This window comes from Hemicordylus capensis, chromosome 2 (genome assembly GCF_027244095.1).
Source record: "Hemicordylus capensis ecotype Gifberg chromosome 2, rHemCap1.1.pri, whole genome shotgun sequence".
In the NCBI taxonomy this organism is placed as follows: Eukaryota; Metazoa; Chordata; class Lepidosauria; order Squamata; family Cordylidae; genus Hemicordylus; species Hemicordylus capensis.
This window is the reverse complement of record NC_069658.1, coordinates 46,045,785-46,065,541: the sequence shown is the minus strand read 5'-3', so window position 1 is coordinate 46,065,541 and position 19,757 is coordinate 46,045,785. Positions and strand designations below refer to the sequence as shown.

The following is a 19,757-nucleotide window of genomic DNA, read 5'->3' as shown; positions in this document are numbered from 1 at the left end:
TCTGTGTCACTAGAACTGCATTAAATTTGGTCCAAATCTGTTCCCACTTGCACCTCAAACATTCAGGCATCTGCCATCTTGAATTGGGGTGTCATTAGAACTGTACCAAATTTGGTCCAAATCAGGTGGTTCACAAGTTAAACCACTGAGGCTCAAATGTTCCTGTGTCCACCATCTTGAATTGGAGTGGGTGACATCATCACAGTCTACACCGTTGAGGTGTCCCTATGTACCAACCATACCAAATTTGGTCCAAATTGATTAGGCAGTTCACTGGTTAGTCCAATTGTGCCTCAACTGGTCACACATCTGCCATATTGAATTGATATCATTACAAACTTTCCTTATGTGTCCCTACAACTGTACTAAATTTGATCCAAATCAGTTCTCACTTGAACCTCAAATTGAATTGAATTTGAATTGGGGTGGATTCAGGGGCATAGCTAGGGGAGAGGGGGCCCGTGTTTGCCTCTCTCCCCAGTGGCCCCTTGAGTGAGGGAGATAATGAAGAAAATAGGGAGGGGTGGAGGGCTCTCAGGAGCTTGGGGGCCCAGGTTCTTTGAACCCATACACTCAATTATAGCTTTACCCCTGGGTGGATGCGATCATCACAACCTATGCCACTGAGGTGTCCCTATGTGTCCCTTACAACTGTTCCAAATTTGGCGGTTCACAAGTTAGCCCACTCGCACTTCAAATGTTCACACATCCACCACCTTGAATTGGGGTGAATTACATAATCACAAACTACACCATTGAGGTGTCGGTACAAATGTACCAAATTTGGTTCAAATTGGTCCAGGCATTATGAAGTTGATAGCAGGACACACACACAAAGAAGGAGAGAGGGAGGGGAAGGCAGTGTTCAGTTATGGAACATGGGTCGCTCCACACCTTGCTATGACACTGCATTGGCCTGGTTCACATAATTTTTCCAATATATGATATTAGTGTGATTGTGAGAACCCACACCAAGGTGGTTTATGGCCCAAGATTAATCTGAGATTCCTGCCTTGGCATGGTTTCATGCCAAGGCACAGTTACGCTAATGTTGATAACTCACATAAAACCTAGATTTGCGTGATTCTGTGAACCAGGCCATTGAATTGTGCTATGCAACTTTTTTTCTTCCCTTTCTAATTTTCCTGCATCCATCATCATCCTCTCTATGGTGAATTTAATTTTTCAGCACAAAATGAGAGCTAAAACTATACTTAAACCACACTTCCTGTACATCCTAACATACATTGAAAAAAACCACAAGTAATTTTGTCCTCTCTCTCAAAAGATAAAGGGCTTGGTGCTTTTCAGGTGAAAGATCTCTACAATCAATCAACTCTAAGCCAAACTGAAAGGATCCAGTCATTTTCTAACAGGATACTGGGCAGTGAAATAGAGGCCATTCAGCAATAATTCTAGGCTTCAAAGTAATTCCTCAAAGTTATTATCATATATTCCTCACAGGCACCAAATATAAAAAGTAAATACACTAGTTAATCACAATCAGAAACATAATTGCGGATAACATATCTCGTATTTGGGCTGAACTGGATTCCAATCTACAGAGTCTACTAGGGAGGTGTCCAACAACTCCTCTTATGGGATCAGATTGGATCAGTTTGTGACTCCTGAAGATGTTGACAAGCTCCTTCTGACTATACATCCTACCACCTGTTCTCTTGACCCTTGCTCAACTTGACTTATTTCATCTCCCAATAGTACTATCAGAGGGGGTCTGGTACATATTATAAATGCTTCTTTGAGGGAGGGCAGGATGCCCCTTTGCCTTAAGCAGGCTATTATTAGACCTTACTTGAAGAAACCTGCACTGGATCCCAGAGTGAGCTAATTATATACCTGTCTCCAATCTCCCATGGTCGACCAAGGTGATTGAGAGGGTGGTGGCCTCTCAGCTCCAGGCAGTCTCCACCCCATAGCCCACTTGAAAGCAACTTTGAAATGGGACTAGATAATCTGTTTCCTCCAAGACTGCCTGGAGCTGAGTGGGCTAGTCGGGTGGACTATGGGGTGGAGACTGCCTTGGTTGGCTTGATGGATGATCTTCAATTGGGTATTGACATAGGAAGTGTGATTCTGTTGATCTTTTGTGTGATTCTGTTGAAAGCCGGGGAGGAGGACAAGAGGCACCTATAGAAGTACAGGATAAAGGTGCTTACTGGCCCATGAGTGCTGCCAGATCTGTGCCATCGGTGTGTGCACTGCTGGGGGGAGGGAGCGCTGCTGCCTGTAAGCACCTTATACTTCTGCAGGTGCCTCTTGTTGCTCCTCACCCAGCTTATGAAGCCCTCTTTGTAAAGAAACTCCATATCCTTTTTACAGGCAAAAGGGAATCCTCACCAGATGCCCATTTGCATATCGGCACGAACCGTTAACCAGTTTGAAATGAACTGTGTTCAGTTTGGTTCAATTACTGACTGGGCCCCTTCCCCAAAGGCCAGTCCAATTTAGGATCAAGCCCTCTAACTGGCCTGGCTTGTGGTGGACCGTTCGTGCACACACCTATTCTACAAATAAGCTTCATCAGATAATGGCATAACTTCCCTAAATGCCTGCCTGGAGGCAGTAATGGGCTGGATGAGGGATAAGAAACAGAAATTGAATCCAAATAAGATGGAGGTACTGACTGGGTGTCTGTGTCAAAACTCGAGAGATGGTTTAGATCTGCCTGTTCTGGATGGGGTTACACTCTCCCAGAAAGAACAAGCATGTAGCTTGGGAGTGCTGCTGGCTTCAAAATAGGGGTGTGCACAACAGTTCTGTTCGGTTCAAATCTGAACTGAATTCAAACTGAACTGCCAGTCCACAAACCGGATTGTTAGAACTGGCTGGTGGTTTGGTTCGTGCAGTTGAACCGGGTTGAACCAGTCTGGCCTGGTTTGGGATGCCTGTAAAGGGGAATCCAGTAAGGGGACTCCTAATCCTAACTCAAAAAAGGGGTTGAAAGGGCAGGCGGAGAGCCAGTCGATAGGGCACTTTACCATAGGGTGGCAGCGACTCCCCTAGGCCAAGCCAGTGCCCCCGCAAGCAGCATGGGTGTGGAGGCTGGAACCGTGCCCCCCAGCCCAAGCTGCTGGGGAGGGGCAGTGGAGCCTAGAGGAGCTGCCGCAAGTAAGGTGCCCTTCCCCTGCTGCCCTTTCAACCCCTTTTTAGCGAGAGGATTAGGAATCCCCTTTGCTTGTGAGGGAATCCCCCCAATCAAATTAGGAACCCTCTTTTGTGGGGGAGAGCTCAAGCTCAAACTGGTCAAACCAGCCCGGTTCGAATCAAACCAGTTCTGCACAACCCTAATCCAAAACTCACTCTGGTTTCTCAGGTTGTGGCAACAGACAGGGTACTTTTTATCAGCTTTGGATGATATGTCAGCTATGCCCATTACTGGAGGAAATTGACTTTAAAACAGTGGTGCATATGCTGCTAACCTCCAGGCTTGACTACTGTAATGCACTCTATGTGAGGCTGCCTTTGTATGTAGTCCGGAAACTACAGTTGGTGCAGAATATGACAGCCATATAACACAGATCAATAAGATTTGCACTGGCTGCTGCTATGTTTCCAAGCGAAATACTGTGCTGGTGATTACCTATAAAGCCCTTAATGGCTTGGGTCCAGGGTATTTAAGAGAGCGCCATCTTTGTCATGACTATCCCGCCTATTAATATCAACTGGGAGGTCTGTTTACAGCTACCACTGGCTCATTTGGTGTCTACTCAGGATCAGGCCTTCCCTGCGGCTGTCCTAGAGCTCTCGAATGCACTCTCTGTTAAAATCAAGAGTTTTTCCAGCATTGGCCATTTTCAAAAAGACCTGTTACCTGTTTTCTCCAGCTTTTAATTAATTTTAATTGGTTTTACATCAATTGTTTTAATTATTTTATCCTGCTTTTAGATTTGCTGTATTTTAACTTATGTATGCCGCCTAGGGATGCACATATCAAGCAGTATAGAAATATGATAGATAGATAGATAGAATGACCGTAGCTGGAATGAAATGATCACATTTGATGGCATCATAGCACCTAGCAGAAATTCCACTGATTTCAATGGAAAAATTAAGCACATGGGATTTCAGTGTATCTTTGACAGAACAATAGTCATAGTTTGTGAATATGGACAGGGATGAATGTTCATGGACCTCAGAACAGCTTTTAGAAAAGAATAGTTTGAAACCCTAGGCATGTGCTTCACAGGAGACAAGATTTTATTTTATTTTATTAGCCTAGAAGCAATTTCACCAATGTACAAAATTGTTGTTGATTCTTGGAGCAGTTTGTCATGTAATGAACAAATATGCAGGATTCATACAATTTCACTTTCTGTGTAAGAAACTTTGTTTTGTGTCGTTGCACTCATGAGGCATCAGATTGCTGAGCAAAAGTGTCCAACATTTCTCCTTCTTGGCTTCTTAAGAGGCTGGAAGACCTTTTGTCTTCCAGATATTTTTTGGATTACAACTCCCATCCCCAGCTACAGTGGCCGATAGTCAGGGATAATGGGAGTTGTCCAACATCTGCAGGAGGGCTGAGGTTGTGTGGCTTGGCTATACAGGATTTATTTGGTCATGTGGGAAATTATGAAAGCTTAGTTCCTTTCCAGAATGTAAAATATCTTCTCCTGTAGCTATATGTTGTTTTCAAAGATAGTATCACTTCTTAATTTCTGAACTAGACCATTCTCAGTAACAGTTGCTAATATATTTTTAATTTGAAATGTGCTGAATGGTGCAGAGTGGACAGAAACTCTCAAATTAGAAGTTTGTTTTCTTATGTGATCAGAAAAATAAAAAGAGGTAATTATGGACAATGATGCTTGGTCCCTAGGAACAAAAATATTATAATTCAGTCTGCAAAAAGCTATGCATACACCTTTTAATAGTGCAATTTATTTGGTAAACCTCTTATGAATGTTGGAATTGATCCAAATTATATACACAAAGCTACTCAGCTGAGTGAGAGAGCACCAACATCTGCTGCAATCTGCTTTAACCATCACCTTACAACACACAGGAGGCTATGCCTGTGCAATATTTTGAAATTAATTATTCTTCATTGGCCATTCTTGAATAATTTCAGGACAGCCTTCCAAATTAAATTCTCTTGACAGGCGAACACAGAAAATACTTTTTGTCCCTAGAGGCAACCAATATTTGACAGGCTTCCTATTCTGAACAGTCATACCATATCCTTTTCTTAGGGGGACAAAATAAAGATATAAAGTCTGGATTTACCAGTTAATTTTGTTCTTCCTTGAAGTAGGTGGTTAGTCTACATTAGACGAACTGGGCTGCTAACTAAGTAAAGAAGCACCCAGAGGCGTAACTATAGGGGGGGCAGGGGGGGCACGTGCCCCGGGCGCCATCTTTTCTGGTCACGTGGGGGGCGCCGCCATGTCCAATTTTTTTTTAATTTTTAATTTTTTGTTTATACAAATGTTTCCTGCCCAGTGCAGCAGCGCTGCAGCAGTCAAGGGAGCGTGTCGGTGCCCCCTTCCCCACAAGCGGTCCCTTCCACGCTGCCTGCGCCCCCCCCCCATTGCTTTGCTGGCACCTGGCGCCCATTCAGTGGCCTGGCTTGGCGGCGGCGGCGGGCGCTTGTGAGGAAAAACCTAAGTATAATGTAGTATGTTGGGGGGGCGGCGGTGGGGGCACGCCATTTCACTGCTTGCCCCGGGCACAGTTTTCCCTTGTTATGCCTCTGGAAGCACCTTTTAAAAGTGGTGGTTCTCTTTATTTTTCAGGGGGAGAGCAACTGGCCATATCCATCCCAAGCACAGCATTCCTCCAGTGGCTGCTGCTTGTGTCTAATGTGATTCTTTTTTATTTTGTGAGCCTTTTGGAGACAGAGCAATTTTATTTATTTATTTTAAACCACTTTGGGAACCTTTGTTGAAAAGCGGTATATAAATATTCATTGTCATCATATTAGTGTGAATTCCTTCCCTCTCAGCATGCCTGCAAAACGCTTTCCTTTTTTTTTTTTTTTGCAGTAAATTCACCTCTGTTTGCTACTTCAGGTGGCCATGTAATTGCTCAGTAGTAAAGCAGCTGCCCAGAACATAGGCAGCTGCCATATACCGAGTCAGACCATTCGTCCACCTCACTCAGTATTATCTACACAGACTGGCAGCGGCTTCTCCAAGGTTACAGACAAGCGTCTCTCTCATGTGTCTCTCTCAGCCCTATCTTGGAGGTGCCAGGGATGGAATTTGGAACCTTCTGCATGCAAGCATGCAGGTGCTCTTCCCAGAGTAGCCCCATCCCCTGAGGGGAATATCTTACAGCGCTCACATGTAGTCTCCCATTTCAAATGCAACCAGGGTGGACCCTGCTTAGCAAAAGGGATAATTCATGCTTGCTACCACAAGACCAGCTCTCCTCTTGCAGAAGGTTCCAGGTTCAATCTCTGGTACCATCAGGTAGGGCTGGGAAAGACTGGAAAGCCACTGCCAGCCAGAGTAGACAGTACTGAGCTAGATGGACCGATGGTCTGACTCAGTATAAGACAGCTTCTTATGTACCCCTGCAGCAAAAAGCATTTGGGGCTGGAATTTCAAAGTGCATGTTATGTTGCTGGAGAGTTAGAAATTGGGTGGTACTATCAACACAACTGACAAAATAAACACTCAAGAAGTCTTTGTCTGGACAAGATATGAATACAATCCAAACAAGTCATGGCACCTTGTTTTGACAGGGATATAAACCACCCTGAGCCATTTTTGGAAGGGTGGTATAGAAATAAAATTAATAAATAATAAATATATAACAAAATTTCTACACAGAAGGCCTATCTATCTATAATTCACAAAGATGATACGTGGCAAGCCCCACCCCCACTGCAGCTACGACCAATGAAAATGTGGGGGTGGGGGTTGCATGAATAACCTAGAGGGCCCATGGAAGGAGCTTTCACCACCATCTCCACCACCAGTACACCTTAATTGCCCTCCCTCTCTGCCACCATGGGGCAGCTTAAGGGGGAGACATGGGATAGGGGGCCGGGGGGGGAGAGCAACAGCCTAGCAGGGGGAAGAAAGGTCAAGTGGCGAGTGTGAGGGGCCGAGACAAGGCCGGGCGGGGGGGCCGAGACAAGGCCGAGCGGCGGGGGCCGAGACGCTCTGTGCGGGTTCAGCTTGTTAAATACATTTTAACTTTCAATTTTTGGTTTCTCTTTTTTATGTGGTTATTAATCTGTCCTTATCTTTTCTTTTTGTTTTACCATCTGTCATTTAAATTTTGTACTGAAAATAAATTAATTAAAGCTTTTAAAAAACTCAGAAAAGCAGGGCAGAAAATGTTAGGTTGCTTACCTGTAACAGTAGTTCTTCTAGTGGCTTGTTGTCCCTTTACATTACTGGTGTCTGCACATGCACAGAACGTATCTCGGAACCTTTCAGAGCTAGAGTTGCATTTTGGTGGTAACCCCCTCCTCTTAGCTTACTCACTGCAGCTCCCGCCTCTTCCCTCAGTCTCTGACTGCCACAATGTACCTGTTCAGAAGCCGCTGTAGCAGAGAGGAATGAGGGCCATGTGAATGGACAATGGGCCACTAGAAGAACTACTGTTACAAGTAAGCACCTGACTTTCTTTGTAGTGGCCATTGTCATTCACATTATAGGTGATTAACAAGCTACTCACCTAGACAGCAGGTGCAGCAGAGCTTGTCAGTGAAGAGTCTGTCATTGGAGAACCAACTGGAGGACTGCTGTGCTGAATTGGGAGTCAGTCCAGGATCTGGTATCCAGGGTGTAGTGGCGGACAAACGACAGTGTTCCTCTCCAAGTGGCCACTCTACAGATGGCCTCAAGGGGAATACCCTGAAGAAATGCTGTCGAAGTCACCACTGCCCTAGTCGAATGTGCTCAAAAGTGCCAGAAAGTGAATAGCCCAACTTGAATGCAGTAGTGTTCCAGGATGATAACCACTGTGATGAGATCTGTTTTCCTTTATTAGGTCCAGTGAAGCAGACAAAGAGTGGATAGGAGGACAGTGCACCCTTGACATCGAGACTGTGCCATTCTCACTCAGTCTCTTAGGACAGGGATGGAAAGAAGACCGGTAGGCATATGAGAGATGTGGTACTGGGAAACAACTTTGGGGAGGAAAGACATATCTGAGCGGAGCAACACCTTATTAGTTTGAAAGGTTAAGTGGGTCCACGTGGAGAGCTTTCAACTCTGCCACCTGATGGGCCAAAATGATGGCCAGGAGGAAGGCAGTCTTGACTGACAAATGAGAGAGCACATGGCTAGGCGCAAAGTGCTTCCTCATGAGAGTGGAGAGCAGGGGCGTAGCAAGGTTGGAGTGGGCCCAGAGACAAGATTTTAAAATGCGCCCCCCCACTGAAGCTCAGCTCATGAAATAAAGAAATCTTAAATGAGGCTGAATAGTGGTAACAAAAAGCATATAGATATAGATATAGATATAGATATAGATAATCTATCTAGCTATATCCTATGTGCCACAATAGAACATCATCCTAATTTTTTTTTTAAAGTTTTGTAAATTGTGGATGATGCAAGTCATCTAATGGTACTAGAGAAAGACATGCTCTTCTGGTAGCTCCAGATCTTAACACTCACATCAATTTTGGAGGATGAATACAACTGAAGGAAGCCCAGGGGGTGTGTGGCTGGGTGAGTCAGTCATGTGACTTGCCTCTGACCCCCCCCCAGGCAGTGGGCCCCCAGACAACTGTCTCCCCTTGCCCTATTATAGTTACGCTTCTGGTGGAGAGCACCACCTTCAGGTCCCATGGTGGGACCAGACTGGTGGTTGGTAGGTATAAACTAGGCCTTTGAAAAACTGTTTATTATTATTATTTTACATTTTATATCCCGCTCTTCCTCCAAGGAGCCCAGAGCAGTGTACTACATACTTAGGTTTCTCCTCACAACAATCCTGTGAAGTAGGTTAGGCAGAAAGGTGAAAATTGGATGCTTACCCATGTAAGCTGCAACAGCTACCAAAGGAACTTTCAGTGATGATCTAGTCTTAGATGTCTGATGTTCACACATCTTCTTGGTCCTTTATGTCTTCAGACAGATGCACCAAGCTGTGAGATGAAGAGACCTTACATCTGGATGAAGAGACCTTAAACTGCACCCTGGACTCTGGTGAGTAGATTCAGTCATAGCAGTAAGTGCATTCTTTGTGATCACAAGAGTTCCAGCAGGAAGGGGAACTATAGTTGGTGTGATCGCCATGGGGCAATCATTGTGCAATGTGCCCCATCTGCCTGGATCTTCTGCAGTACTCTTGGTATTAAGGGCAATGGGGAAACATGTAAAGGAACCCCTCATTCCATTGGATCATGAAGGCGTTGCCCATACATCACAATGTATGTGATGTCCTCCACTGCAAAAGGCTGCACATTGTGTTTTGTCTGCTATGGCAAATACATTTTCATTCGACCACACAGCAGTTCAGTGTCTATTCATGGGAGACTTGGATCATGTGGCTGAGTGAATTGGCCTTGATGTTTTGTGACCCATGTTTTGTGAAGTAGGCCAGATGTGATGGTGTAGACACCGTTCCCACAGTCGAACGACTAGGCAAGACAGAGTATGTGACCGGGTGCCGTCCTGATAGTTTAGGTAGGCCATAGTGGTGGTATTGTCTGTCAGTATGAATATCGATTTCTGACAAAGCAGAGTTTGGAAGGTGTGGAGAGTTTTCCAAATTGCCAGGACTTCTAGAGTATTTATGTGATACAAATTTTCCTGTTTTGACCACACCCCAGTGGCTGTCAATTTATTACAGGGGCGCCCCCACTGAAGTTGGAGGTGTCCGTCATGACAGTAATGTCTGCTGGTGTTTGAATGAATGGCTGACCTTCCTCTAGGTTTGGATGGTGGACTCACCATTGGATAGAGCTCTTTGTATGTACCTGGAGTAAAATCCCAACCCCATATCTTGATGTACAGGTTGGATAGCATGTTTTAAGAGGTGCTGGATTTCCTGCAGTAATATTGGTGTTGGAGCAGTCCTTCATATTCCAAAGAAGGGCGGCAGAGTGAAGAATTCTATGGCATATCCCACCCTTATAATAGTCAAGACCACCCAGCTGTCCATTGTTATTTCCTGCAAAGTATCTTCAAAGGCAGAGGCGTATCTAGGGAAAATAGCGCCTAGGGCAAACACTGAAATTGTGCCCCCTGTCCAAACATCTGACACTCATCTTTCAGATAACTTTACCATAATATCAGCTGAAAAATACAAGTCAAGCTCATTAATCTTTTAATATCTCAAAAACTATTCAGCAGTGGACGTAGCCAGACCAAAAAATGCTGGAAAACTACAAATTTCAGTATGCTGGGGCTCATGAAATACCCAAATACTATGTGGAGGTGTACTTGGAAAACTAAACAGAAGTGCCTGTCTAATACCCTACTATGCATTGTAGCATCACGATTACATAAGTTTTAAAATTAAATGGAGAATTTGACTTTTCCCAGATACTCTGAAAATAATCAAAGGATATGCAGAGTAAACTGTGTCACTGCTTGGAATATATTCTAGTCTTTCAGAAAGACAGTTAAAATGAGAGAAAGAGAGCAAGAAACTCCCAGTGGGCCTTAATACTAAGGATTTCACACTGATTCAAAGACAAACTCGCCATTAATAGCCATATTATTAAGACATCACATTTAATGAATACAATCCTAACTCATAAGCTTCAGCTCAGTATTCACAAGCCCTGATTTGCTGTACATAGTGCCAATCTGAATATGTGTACAGTGTCTTATATCATACTATTTTTTAAAAAAAATCTTTTTACCTGTAGCCCCTTCAGGGGGCTTTCTAAAGGCCGTGGGGGCATGGGGGGTCTGCAAAGGTTTTCCCTCCCCTCACTGGCCTCTAGGGCCTCACAGGGACAATTTGAGCATGTGCGGTGGCCATTTTTAAAAATAATATATTTTTTTTAAATGGCTGCTGAAAACAAAATGGCCACTGTGCATGCTCAAATGGCCTCTGCAAGGCCTGGCATGGCCTAGGGCCTCACAGAGGCAATTTGAGCATGTGCGGTGGCCATTTTGTTTTCAGCAGCCATTTTTAAACAAAATAATTTTACAAAATGGCGCCCCCTTAAAGTGGCGCCCGGGGCACGTGCCCTGCCTGCCCCACCCTAGATACGCCCCTGCTCAAAGGGGAATAATTGGGAGCCTAGTTCGTGCGTGGAGTCATGTTCTTCTGGAGTAGAACGGCTTGGGCTTCTGAGAAAGCTTAGATGGTTGTGACTGTTGTCTACAAAAACTGTTGTAGGGTTGGTAACAGTTCTTTCTGTAGTCTTGTTGGTGAAAGGGCTGGTAGTTTGGCTTTGGTTGCCCTTGTAGCCAGAGACGTTTCTTAGCTTGCTTCAGACCGATAGATCTAGCTGAAGACCGATAGATCTAGCTGTGGACTTCATCTTTGAACCTGTTCCATGGCATCATCTGTTTCTTTTCCAAACAGGTTCTCCCCATCGAAGGGTAGATCCTCTATTCTCAGTTTTGCCTCTGGAGACAATGTTTTGTAGATTTTAACCAAGCTTGCCTATGCAGAGCGATAGCAGCTGCCATGGTTTTAGGTCCATAATCTGCTCTGTTACGGGCAGAGAATAGTTGCTGTTTTGTGATCTGAAGGCCCTCAGACAGAAATGTCATTGCTTTAACATAGAAAATGTCATAGCTAGACATAGAATGTCATAGCTCTCTGGTCTGATTGTAACTGGTTGACAAGCGTGTTCCAATTTCTCAAGCAGGAAGTGTGTAGATTGTGCCACACAACCCTGGTAATTTGTCATGCACAGCTGGAGGCTGGAAGTTGCATATATTATTTTTCTGAAGGCATCCAGTTCCCTGCCTTCCTGGTCCGCTGGTACTGAAAGTAGCTTTTGACAAAAGCACTGTTGAGATAACTCTACGACAATGGAGTTAGGTTTATGATGCTTAAATAAGTACTCTGCTTCTTTCTGGTGAACTCTGTATAAATGTTCCAGTTTTCTGCAAGTGGGGTGGATAGAAGCTGGCTTCCCCCAAGCCCCTCTGTGACCATTGGTAAAAGAGTCAGTGAGATCAGGGTAGTGGTTTTAGTTTGAATAAGGCCAAAATGGGGCCCTTTGTTCCTTCCATGGCTACCTGTGTTTCAAGTCCCAAGAAAGCAGCCATCTTCTGTAACTGTTCAGCATATGGGTGATGCTTCTTGGTAGAGGAAGCCTGTTTCTCCCCATCTAACCAGTCATCTGAATGTGGGGTACCTTGTGGCAGCTCCGTGTTGCCTTGAGTAGAAGGCATATCCTCCTCCGAGTCTGACTCGTGGTCCGGAGGTGGTGTCGGTTCCTTGGCTGGAGGAGTTTTCAAAGTGCCTGTTATGGGAATGGTGGGTTGATTGGCCTTCGTCATTTGTCCTTCATGTCCCCATTAGATCTTGAAGTACCTGTGGTGTTGCTTAGAGCAGGACTGTCTTTGTTTTGACCTGTTTGCCTTATTCGTGTTGAAGGAGATCTGGAGTGAAAGAGGCAGTGGTGGGAGTGTGTTAATAGTGAGGGATTCTTTCCCATCCATCAGTATCCCATGGTCTCTGCCTTGAGTGCTTGGGGGCAGTAGAGGTATACTCTCAGCTCAACCCACATGTATTCCATGTGGGGTCTATAAAAATAATCTGGAGAATAAGCATGTCTGTAGTGCTCACTCCTATAGTCCGGTGACCTGCTGTAATTGGAGATCTATGATGGTGATCTGGTTCCTAGCTGTGAGGAGGACATTTGTCTTTATTGTAAGAGGGGGAGTCTGGTTCATAACTGGATCAAATCCTTCCTCAGAACAGAGAATGCGGTCTGACTCACTCTCCCTGTCGGGATCAAGGTCAGGCTGTAGATCTCAGTCACTCTCTGTTGTTGATGGAAATTGGGGAGGGAGCTGTAAGAGCAGGGAGGTCGCTACCAATACTGTTTCCTTTGGCTTCGGTTGTCAGCCAACTTCTTCCTTTTCTTTTTAACTGGCTCTGCAGGATGCTTTGGGCCTTTTTTCTCTGTACCGACTGGTTCAAATCAGTCTTGGAGAGTAGTTGGAATGTCCCCACCTTTGCTGGCCCTGCCTTTCCCATTATGTCCGGTGTAGGCAGCTCTTGCTGGTCTGGCTCTGCCATGCCGGAGCTCATCATGGTGGTATAGGTGGTGGTGAGAAACAGAAGAGTCATAGGTAGAATGCTGCACTCTTTCCAGTTGTTGAGAGCTGTTGCATTCTCCAGTGTATAACTGGCATGCAGGGCCCTATTCCACAAAATGGCATGAAGCCAAGAGGTGCGGTTTCTGCACATTTGTCTGGTGAAGGCTTGGCAGATTTTATAAATGTCCATTCGGTGGGCTTCCCCAAGGCAGGACAGACACTCTGGGTGGCTGTCAGAAATAGGGCAGTTTGCTGAGCAAAACACGCAGTGTTTGAAGGTGGCCCTCACAGCCATAAGCCACAACAAGGGGGTGAGTGGTGGGGTGGGGATGGAACGGAAGATACAAAAACATTTAGTGAAAGTCAGAAGAAAAAGGAAGAGAAAGATGAAGACAAAAATAAAAGCAGGTTTGAGATAAGGAATATCTTTTTTGGTTGTTAGCTTAGTCACAGATAAAGGTGGAAAGAAGGATCTCCGATATGACCGCTGGGGCAGTTGAAAAGAGACTGAGGGAAGAGGCGGGAACCTCAGTGAGTAAGCTGGGGGGGGGGCAGATTTAAGGCCAAAATGCAGTACTAGCTCTGGAAAGTTCTGGGATATGTTCTGCATGTGCACAGACACCTACAGTGTGAATGACAATGGTCACTATGAAGAACCTGCTCTCTTTCTTCATTCTCTTGGTGTGCTGGATGTTACTTGATCCTCAGAGAGGAACATGTCCATGTTTAGGGAGGGGGAATTCTCCAATTAACCTTCCCACCCTCTCGCACTAAATTATAGGCATGGGCATTGCCTCAGAGTTGGGGCAGGAGGAAAGTATAGTCACTTCACTCCTTCGCCTATCAGCAGGAGCAAAGGTCTGAGCTCCTCTCCGGGAGTCCACCAGACCAAGCTACCCCATCCTTGCTGATCGTCTCATCTTCGGCAGCCCCTGCCTTAATTAAAGCCCTACATTTAGGACACTCCTCCCCCCTTCCAGCTTGCTCCTTCTTCCCTGGCCAGGCAAGTGGATTGGCCACCCAATCCCTGGCCTCCCAAGGGGACTTGTTCTCCAACTCCACCCCCTTCATTAGCATTTCTACACACATCTGCAGCTGTGGAGCTGATATCATCGCTATTCCATCTCTACCATTCTGCTGCCTCTTGGGCTGCACCCGCCCATCCCCCAGCAGTTGTTGCCCACCTCTCTGAGCCCTTCCTGCCTTCTGAAAGGTAATTACTGGGGTTGCCCTGGTGACTGGAGCCCCCTGATTCTCTTGGCACACTGCCGTTTGACTGGGTAAATAACCCTGTCTCACAGAGGAGGGTAGGAAATTCTGACAGAACATATCTGCCTGGACTGGAGTAACTCATAAACTGGAGTAACTGCTAGAAAAAGGCAGTCAGTGCCAGTGTTCCCTTTAACAGGGATTCCCAGATGTTGTTGACTACAACTCCCAGAATCCCCAGCTGCAATTGCTTTGGGATTATGGGAGTTGTAGTCAATAATATCTGGGAATCCCTGTTAGAGGAACACTGGTCAGTGCCATCTTGGACTCTTTGAAATAGCCTGAAAAGCCTTTCAGAATGTGCAAGTTTGGGGGCCCTTCTTGGTAATTCCATCCTAACCAAGAAGTGTAGAAAGTCATACTCTCAAATAATCTTATATTCTGCTATGTTTATGCTACTTTTGTCTACTTCCTCTCTTTAATAAAACTATTTCAGTATAATGATAGTCTAATATTGAATCTACGTTCTTTAACCCCTTCCTTATGCCATTTTCCTAATGAAAATTTCCTTTCCTACTCCCACTTGCTATTTGCTTTGTTTGGAAAAATACATGTGCCCATATGTATTTTTATTAGTGGGATAAATAGTAGCATTGGGTGGGGGGTGGAAAACAGCATGTGGGGGGAGAGTTGTCTGTGAACCCTATTTTCAAATGTTTCAAGAGAAGAAAACTGCATTTATGATTCTCTGTTGTCTCCTCTAGTTTGGCCCTAAGGAGAATTCGATAAAAGTTTATACAATTAGGAAGGTATGGAAAGATGGTTAGAAAGCAATTTATCTTCCACTTTCATAATACTAGAACTCAATAAAGTTGATTGGCAACAAATTTAGGACAAGTTAAGACATACTTATCAAATTCACTGCCTAAGCTTAGTCCTAAGCTTGGAATTGAGACCTTTAAAAAAGGACTGAACAAATGCATGACGGATCAGTCCAATGAATCATGACAGCTAAATGGAACATCTGTGTTCAGAAGCAGTATACTTGAGTACTAGATGTGGGGGATAAACAGGAGATGACAATTTAGCATTCATAGGGCTGGCTCATATGATCACAATAATGTCCATTAACCATTAAACCCCAGATCTTCATGGTGTGTGTGCTCCTATGAGTGTGTCATGAGAACTCAGAAGTCTTTGCCAACCCCCAGTTGGTGCTGCACCAACCCAGCATTTAACTGGGATTGTTAATCTGAGACTTGAACTCTGCTTGTTGATCCTGGTTTGTGCATTGCAGATCTAGGATCAGTGAAAACTTCTGGGTTCTTACAATATGTTCTACAGGAGCATGCATACTATATAAGGATCTGGGATTTAACCGTTTATGGACATCATTGTGATCGTGTGAACCATAGTATCATGTCTCTCCCCAGACGCGCTTGGCTTCAGCTAGATAGTGCATCATGAGCCTTCAGATCCTCATGTCCCACTAGTAAGTCTTTCAGAGGTGTCCTGGTGGCTGCTGTTGCAAGCAGAGAATGTTGGACTAAATCAGTGCTGCTCAACTTCAGCCCTCCTGCAGATGTTGACCTACAATTCCCATAATCCTTGGCTATTGGCCACTGTGGCTGGGAATTATGGGAGTTGTAGTTCAAAAACAGCTGCAGGGCCTAAGCTGAGCCTGGACTAAATGGACCTTGGTGAGATTCAGCAAAACAAGTCTTATGTATACCTCTAAGTAATATGTTATGTATGCCGTGACAGTATTTGTAAAAATAAAATAAAAATATAGTTATTTTACCTACTAACCAACTGAAAAAGCTATTCATCTACTAAAGCCTCACATATGCTGCATTAACCAATATATCTGCAATTGCTTGAATATCAGCTCAATCAAGAATCCTGAATGAGAAGAAAATTCATTTTAAATAAATGAGGGCTGTGCACAAGAGTAACTCAGATCCTCAAATTCTTTGGCAGATGCCAAATATGGCATTAGTTAGTGAAGCATTTTCAGGCTCAAGCTACCTATCAAAACAGTTATATGCACTGAAATAATTCCTCTAGTGCACACAAAGGAACAGTCTTGCAGACATTTATGAATATCTGGACTTGGTTTTGTACAATATTTATCTGAAAATATGCATGAGAAGAAGTTCAGTTATATAGTTCTGAAAATATTGCAGGCCTACCTTATTTAACTTTATAAAATATTTTAGTCCAGCTTCCAGAGGATTGGTGTCGCAATTCATCTGTTTAAAAAAAAGTGTATGCTATTTAATCATTTCATGATAAACCAGCAGGTGGCATATTTCCTTCACTTCTTTGCTGATATTGTTCCACTTAATTCTTTTGTATGTTCAATGTATAACATCTCAGTTTGGCTAAAGAACAGCAATCCTCAGTGGTTGACATTCAGTGCAGGCTAACACAGGTGGTTCTGAACCACCCATGACCGTGGTGCTGCGGAGCAGAGCAAGAAGGGCTTGTAATCTTATTATAACTGTCCAAATACAGGTCTCATTGATGCCACTACACATGTTATTTTCTATGAAGATAAAATTGCTTTTCTCAGCTCTTCTTCTAAAGTAAAAGTAAAGTTGTGCCATCGAGTCGGTGTCGACTTCTGGCGACCACAGAGCCTTGTGGTTTTCTTTGGTAGAATACAGGAGGTGTTTACCATTGCCATCTCCTGCACAGTATGAGATGATGCCTTTCAGCATCTTCCTGTATCGCTGCTGCCAAATACAGGTGTACCAGCAGGGATTCAAACCAGCAACCTCTTGCTCCCTAGGTAAGTTACTTCCCCTGCACCATTAGTAGCCTTCTAGTAGCTTGCAAAAATAGGTGGTAGGCAAAGAACACTTGGAGGCAGGGAAGATCAGTAACAATTGCTCCCCTTCCCCCATGCCAGTGCTTTGTTGCTTGGAAAGACTCTGCCTTCAGGAACACAGCCTCTTGCTGTATCCTCAGAATGCTGCCCTGGATATCATCCAGTGATGCCAACCAGATTCCTGCACTCAGTAGGTCACTTGGGATTTGTACTTGTGAGGCTGAGAGGAAAGTGGCAGGGATTACTTAGGAGGCATAGCGGGGAGGGTAAGAACAAAGAGATGGGTAGGGATTTATTGTGTAAATTGTATCTAATGTCTCTGAAAAAATTAAATAAGGAAAAAGGAACCATTTGTGCCACAAATGTAATGCAGCATCTAACTGTCCCCCCACCCACAGCAAAGTACAGATGTTAATACAGTAGTAGTTGTCTCTCTTATTTGTCTCTATTAGGCATCAAAAAGTTGGCAACACAGACATATGATTACTTCTGATTAACACTTAAATAACACAAAAATAAAAGTATAATGAAATTGCTATTTTCAAACCTCTGCCCCCCAGGCCCGAAAAGCCTTTTCTAGCCTTAATGCATTCATTGCATATGTTCCAAAGTTGTCAATTCCTTCTTCATAGCCTGCTTCCATGATTATAGAGTACAAAGCTGCAGAATCCTCTCGCCTGTGGTACAACTCCCAGCCCAATTCACCTATTACAAACCAAAAGTTAAAAACTTAATCAAGTGTAGAATTAGACTGTGGCCACCATAATATACAGGTTTTATTAAAATGAAATAAACATTAAATGAAATAATCTTTTTTCATGTCTGGATTGCTGTCTCTTAGACCAGTTATTTAACTTTTGAGATTAAAAATCTTAATAATTTCACCATCACTTACCCGTATATGATATTCTAATTGCAGTTACAGGAATATCACCAATTTTTAAATGCCTGGATAGTAGAAAACGAAATGCAGCATCACTGAAGTCTTCTGTTGTTAACTTCTGGAGAACTTTCCGTGCATATGGACCAGCTATACCTAGTACTCCAAATTCTTCTGTAACGTTTCTAATCTCAACGTTGTATTGCCCTCTCAATGCCTCCTCTTCAATCCATCTGTATACAAAAGACAGGATTTTGACCAAAATAAATTGTGTGAAATATTAACAAATGCAAGGAGGAAGAGTAGTAACAGGAGCAACTCATAATGCCTAAAAATACTTAGATCCACATATATGGCAACCAGGTATACTGCAAACATTAAGAAAAACCCCAACAACTATCTCCAAGTGAACATTTTCTTGGATCTTTAAAACAGGCCCACCTCTCCCACTAGCACATCTCCAATTGTTCAGTCATTGATGCCCAGAGGAAAGAATGGAAACCCCAACAAATCAAGAAAGAAAGAAAAGTAAATTTAACCAACTCACTGTTGAAATCAATGAGATTATTTTTCTTCTCACAGCTGTTCTTACTTAGGCTACCACAAAATTTATCACTGCAACTATTTATAAAGTTCCTTTTGAACTCCGAGTTTAATTTATCAATGGACAGCCAACAGGAATTAGTTCCTGTGGCCATTTGTCATTTTAAACCAAATAAATATCTCCTTCTCTAGTACAATATAATCCCCTAAAGTATTTGCAGTGTGCATTCAATCTGTTGCAGCCTCCTTTTCACCAGGATACACAGGCCCAGACTGGGAGAACCAGGCTTCTATATAAGATTTTGTGAATGAGTCATGTCTGGAAAGAAGACAAACTCTGGCAGCATTTTTATGATGAGCCATTCACAATTTTGTCTCTAATCCAAAAAGCTTCATTATGCATGTGCATAAGTTCTTCTGACCTTCCTGAACTGTAGTTCCTCCCCTTGTCCCAGCACAGTAAAAAACATTTAAACCCAAATAGTTAAAATGTATACTCGCCTCAGATCATGAAGTTCTGATCCAGAGCCAGTAATTAACAAAAATTCTCCTGGTTTCAAATGAGAGACTGTGAGCTCAGCATAGACTCTTCCTCTTGGGGTTAACATATGACTTATATTTGTGAAACCCACCTATAATGTAAAAAATAAGAAAGTATAACCCCATATAGTAGACATCATTTAAGAGTGTGATGGAGATTAAACTATTTCTCTAATATACTAGCCATAATCCAGCACAGAATTACACATGCTTAAACCCCACTTCTTTCAGTGAATTTCTGGAACCAAAGGCCTTTTTCTAATAGAAGTGTTTACTACACATACAGTGGGTATAGGAAAGAATCACCCCCTTTGATAGACCTTAAATTCTGGTTCCCTTACATCCTGAAATGAAAACACAAAGAAAATTCCCTTCACCAGCTGTACTTATCCAATGCAACCTATAACATCCAACTGAAAAACATCACAATTACAGTCCAGAAAAAGTGTCAGAAATAAAAAACAAGAATTACTGAGATTGAAAAAGGATCACCCCCCCCCCCAATGTCAATATTTTGTTGAACCACCCTTTGCTTTAATAACAGCCTTGAGTCTGTTGGGATACTTGTCTATCAACCTTGCACATCTAGACG

The 19,757-nt window shown here is 43.6% G+C and overlaps 1 protein-coding gene and 1 long non-coding RNA gene across 6 annotated transcripts in view; one reads left to right on the top strand and one right to left on the bottom strand.

Moving 5' to 3' along the window:
• The window catches only part of DMGDH (dimethylglycine dehydrogenase), a 94,096-nt gene that overhangs the window by 11,228 nt on the left and 63,111 nt on the right, over positions 1 to 19,757 (bottom strand). The window contains exons 11-14 of the mRNA XM_053295437.1: positions 19,127 to 19,257; positions 18,098 to 18,315; positions 17,750 to 17,907; positions 16,562 to 16,621 (exon numbers count right to left, since the gene is read on the bottom strand). Coding sequence (XP_053151412.1) covers positions 16,562 to 16,621; positions 17,750 to 17,907; positions 18,098 to 18,315; positions 19,127 to 19,257 — 567 coding nt within the window. The remainder of the gene's footprint in view (positions 1 to 16,561; positions 16,622 to 17,749; positions 17,908 to 18,097; positions 18,316 to 19,126; positions 19,258 to 19,757) is intronic.
• The window catches only part of LOC128344710 (uncharacterized), a 61,163-nt gene that overhangs the window by 22,153 nt on the left and 19,253 nt on the right, over positions 1 to 19,757 (top strand). For 3 of the 5 annotated variants that reach the window (XR_008316000.1, XR_008316001.1, XR_008315999.1), the window contains exons 2-3: positions 7,966 to 8,070; positions 9,054 to 9,128. This is a non-coding gene — a long non-coding RNA (uncharacterized LOC128344710). Of the gene's footprint in view, positions 1 to 7,965; positions 8,071 to 9,053; positions 9,129 to 15,133; positions 15,179 to 18,121; positions 18,251 to 19,757 lie in introns of those variants that run through there. The other 2 variants (XR_008316002.1, XR_008315998.1) reach the window with 2 other exon arrangements.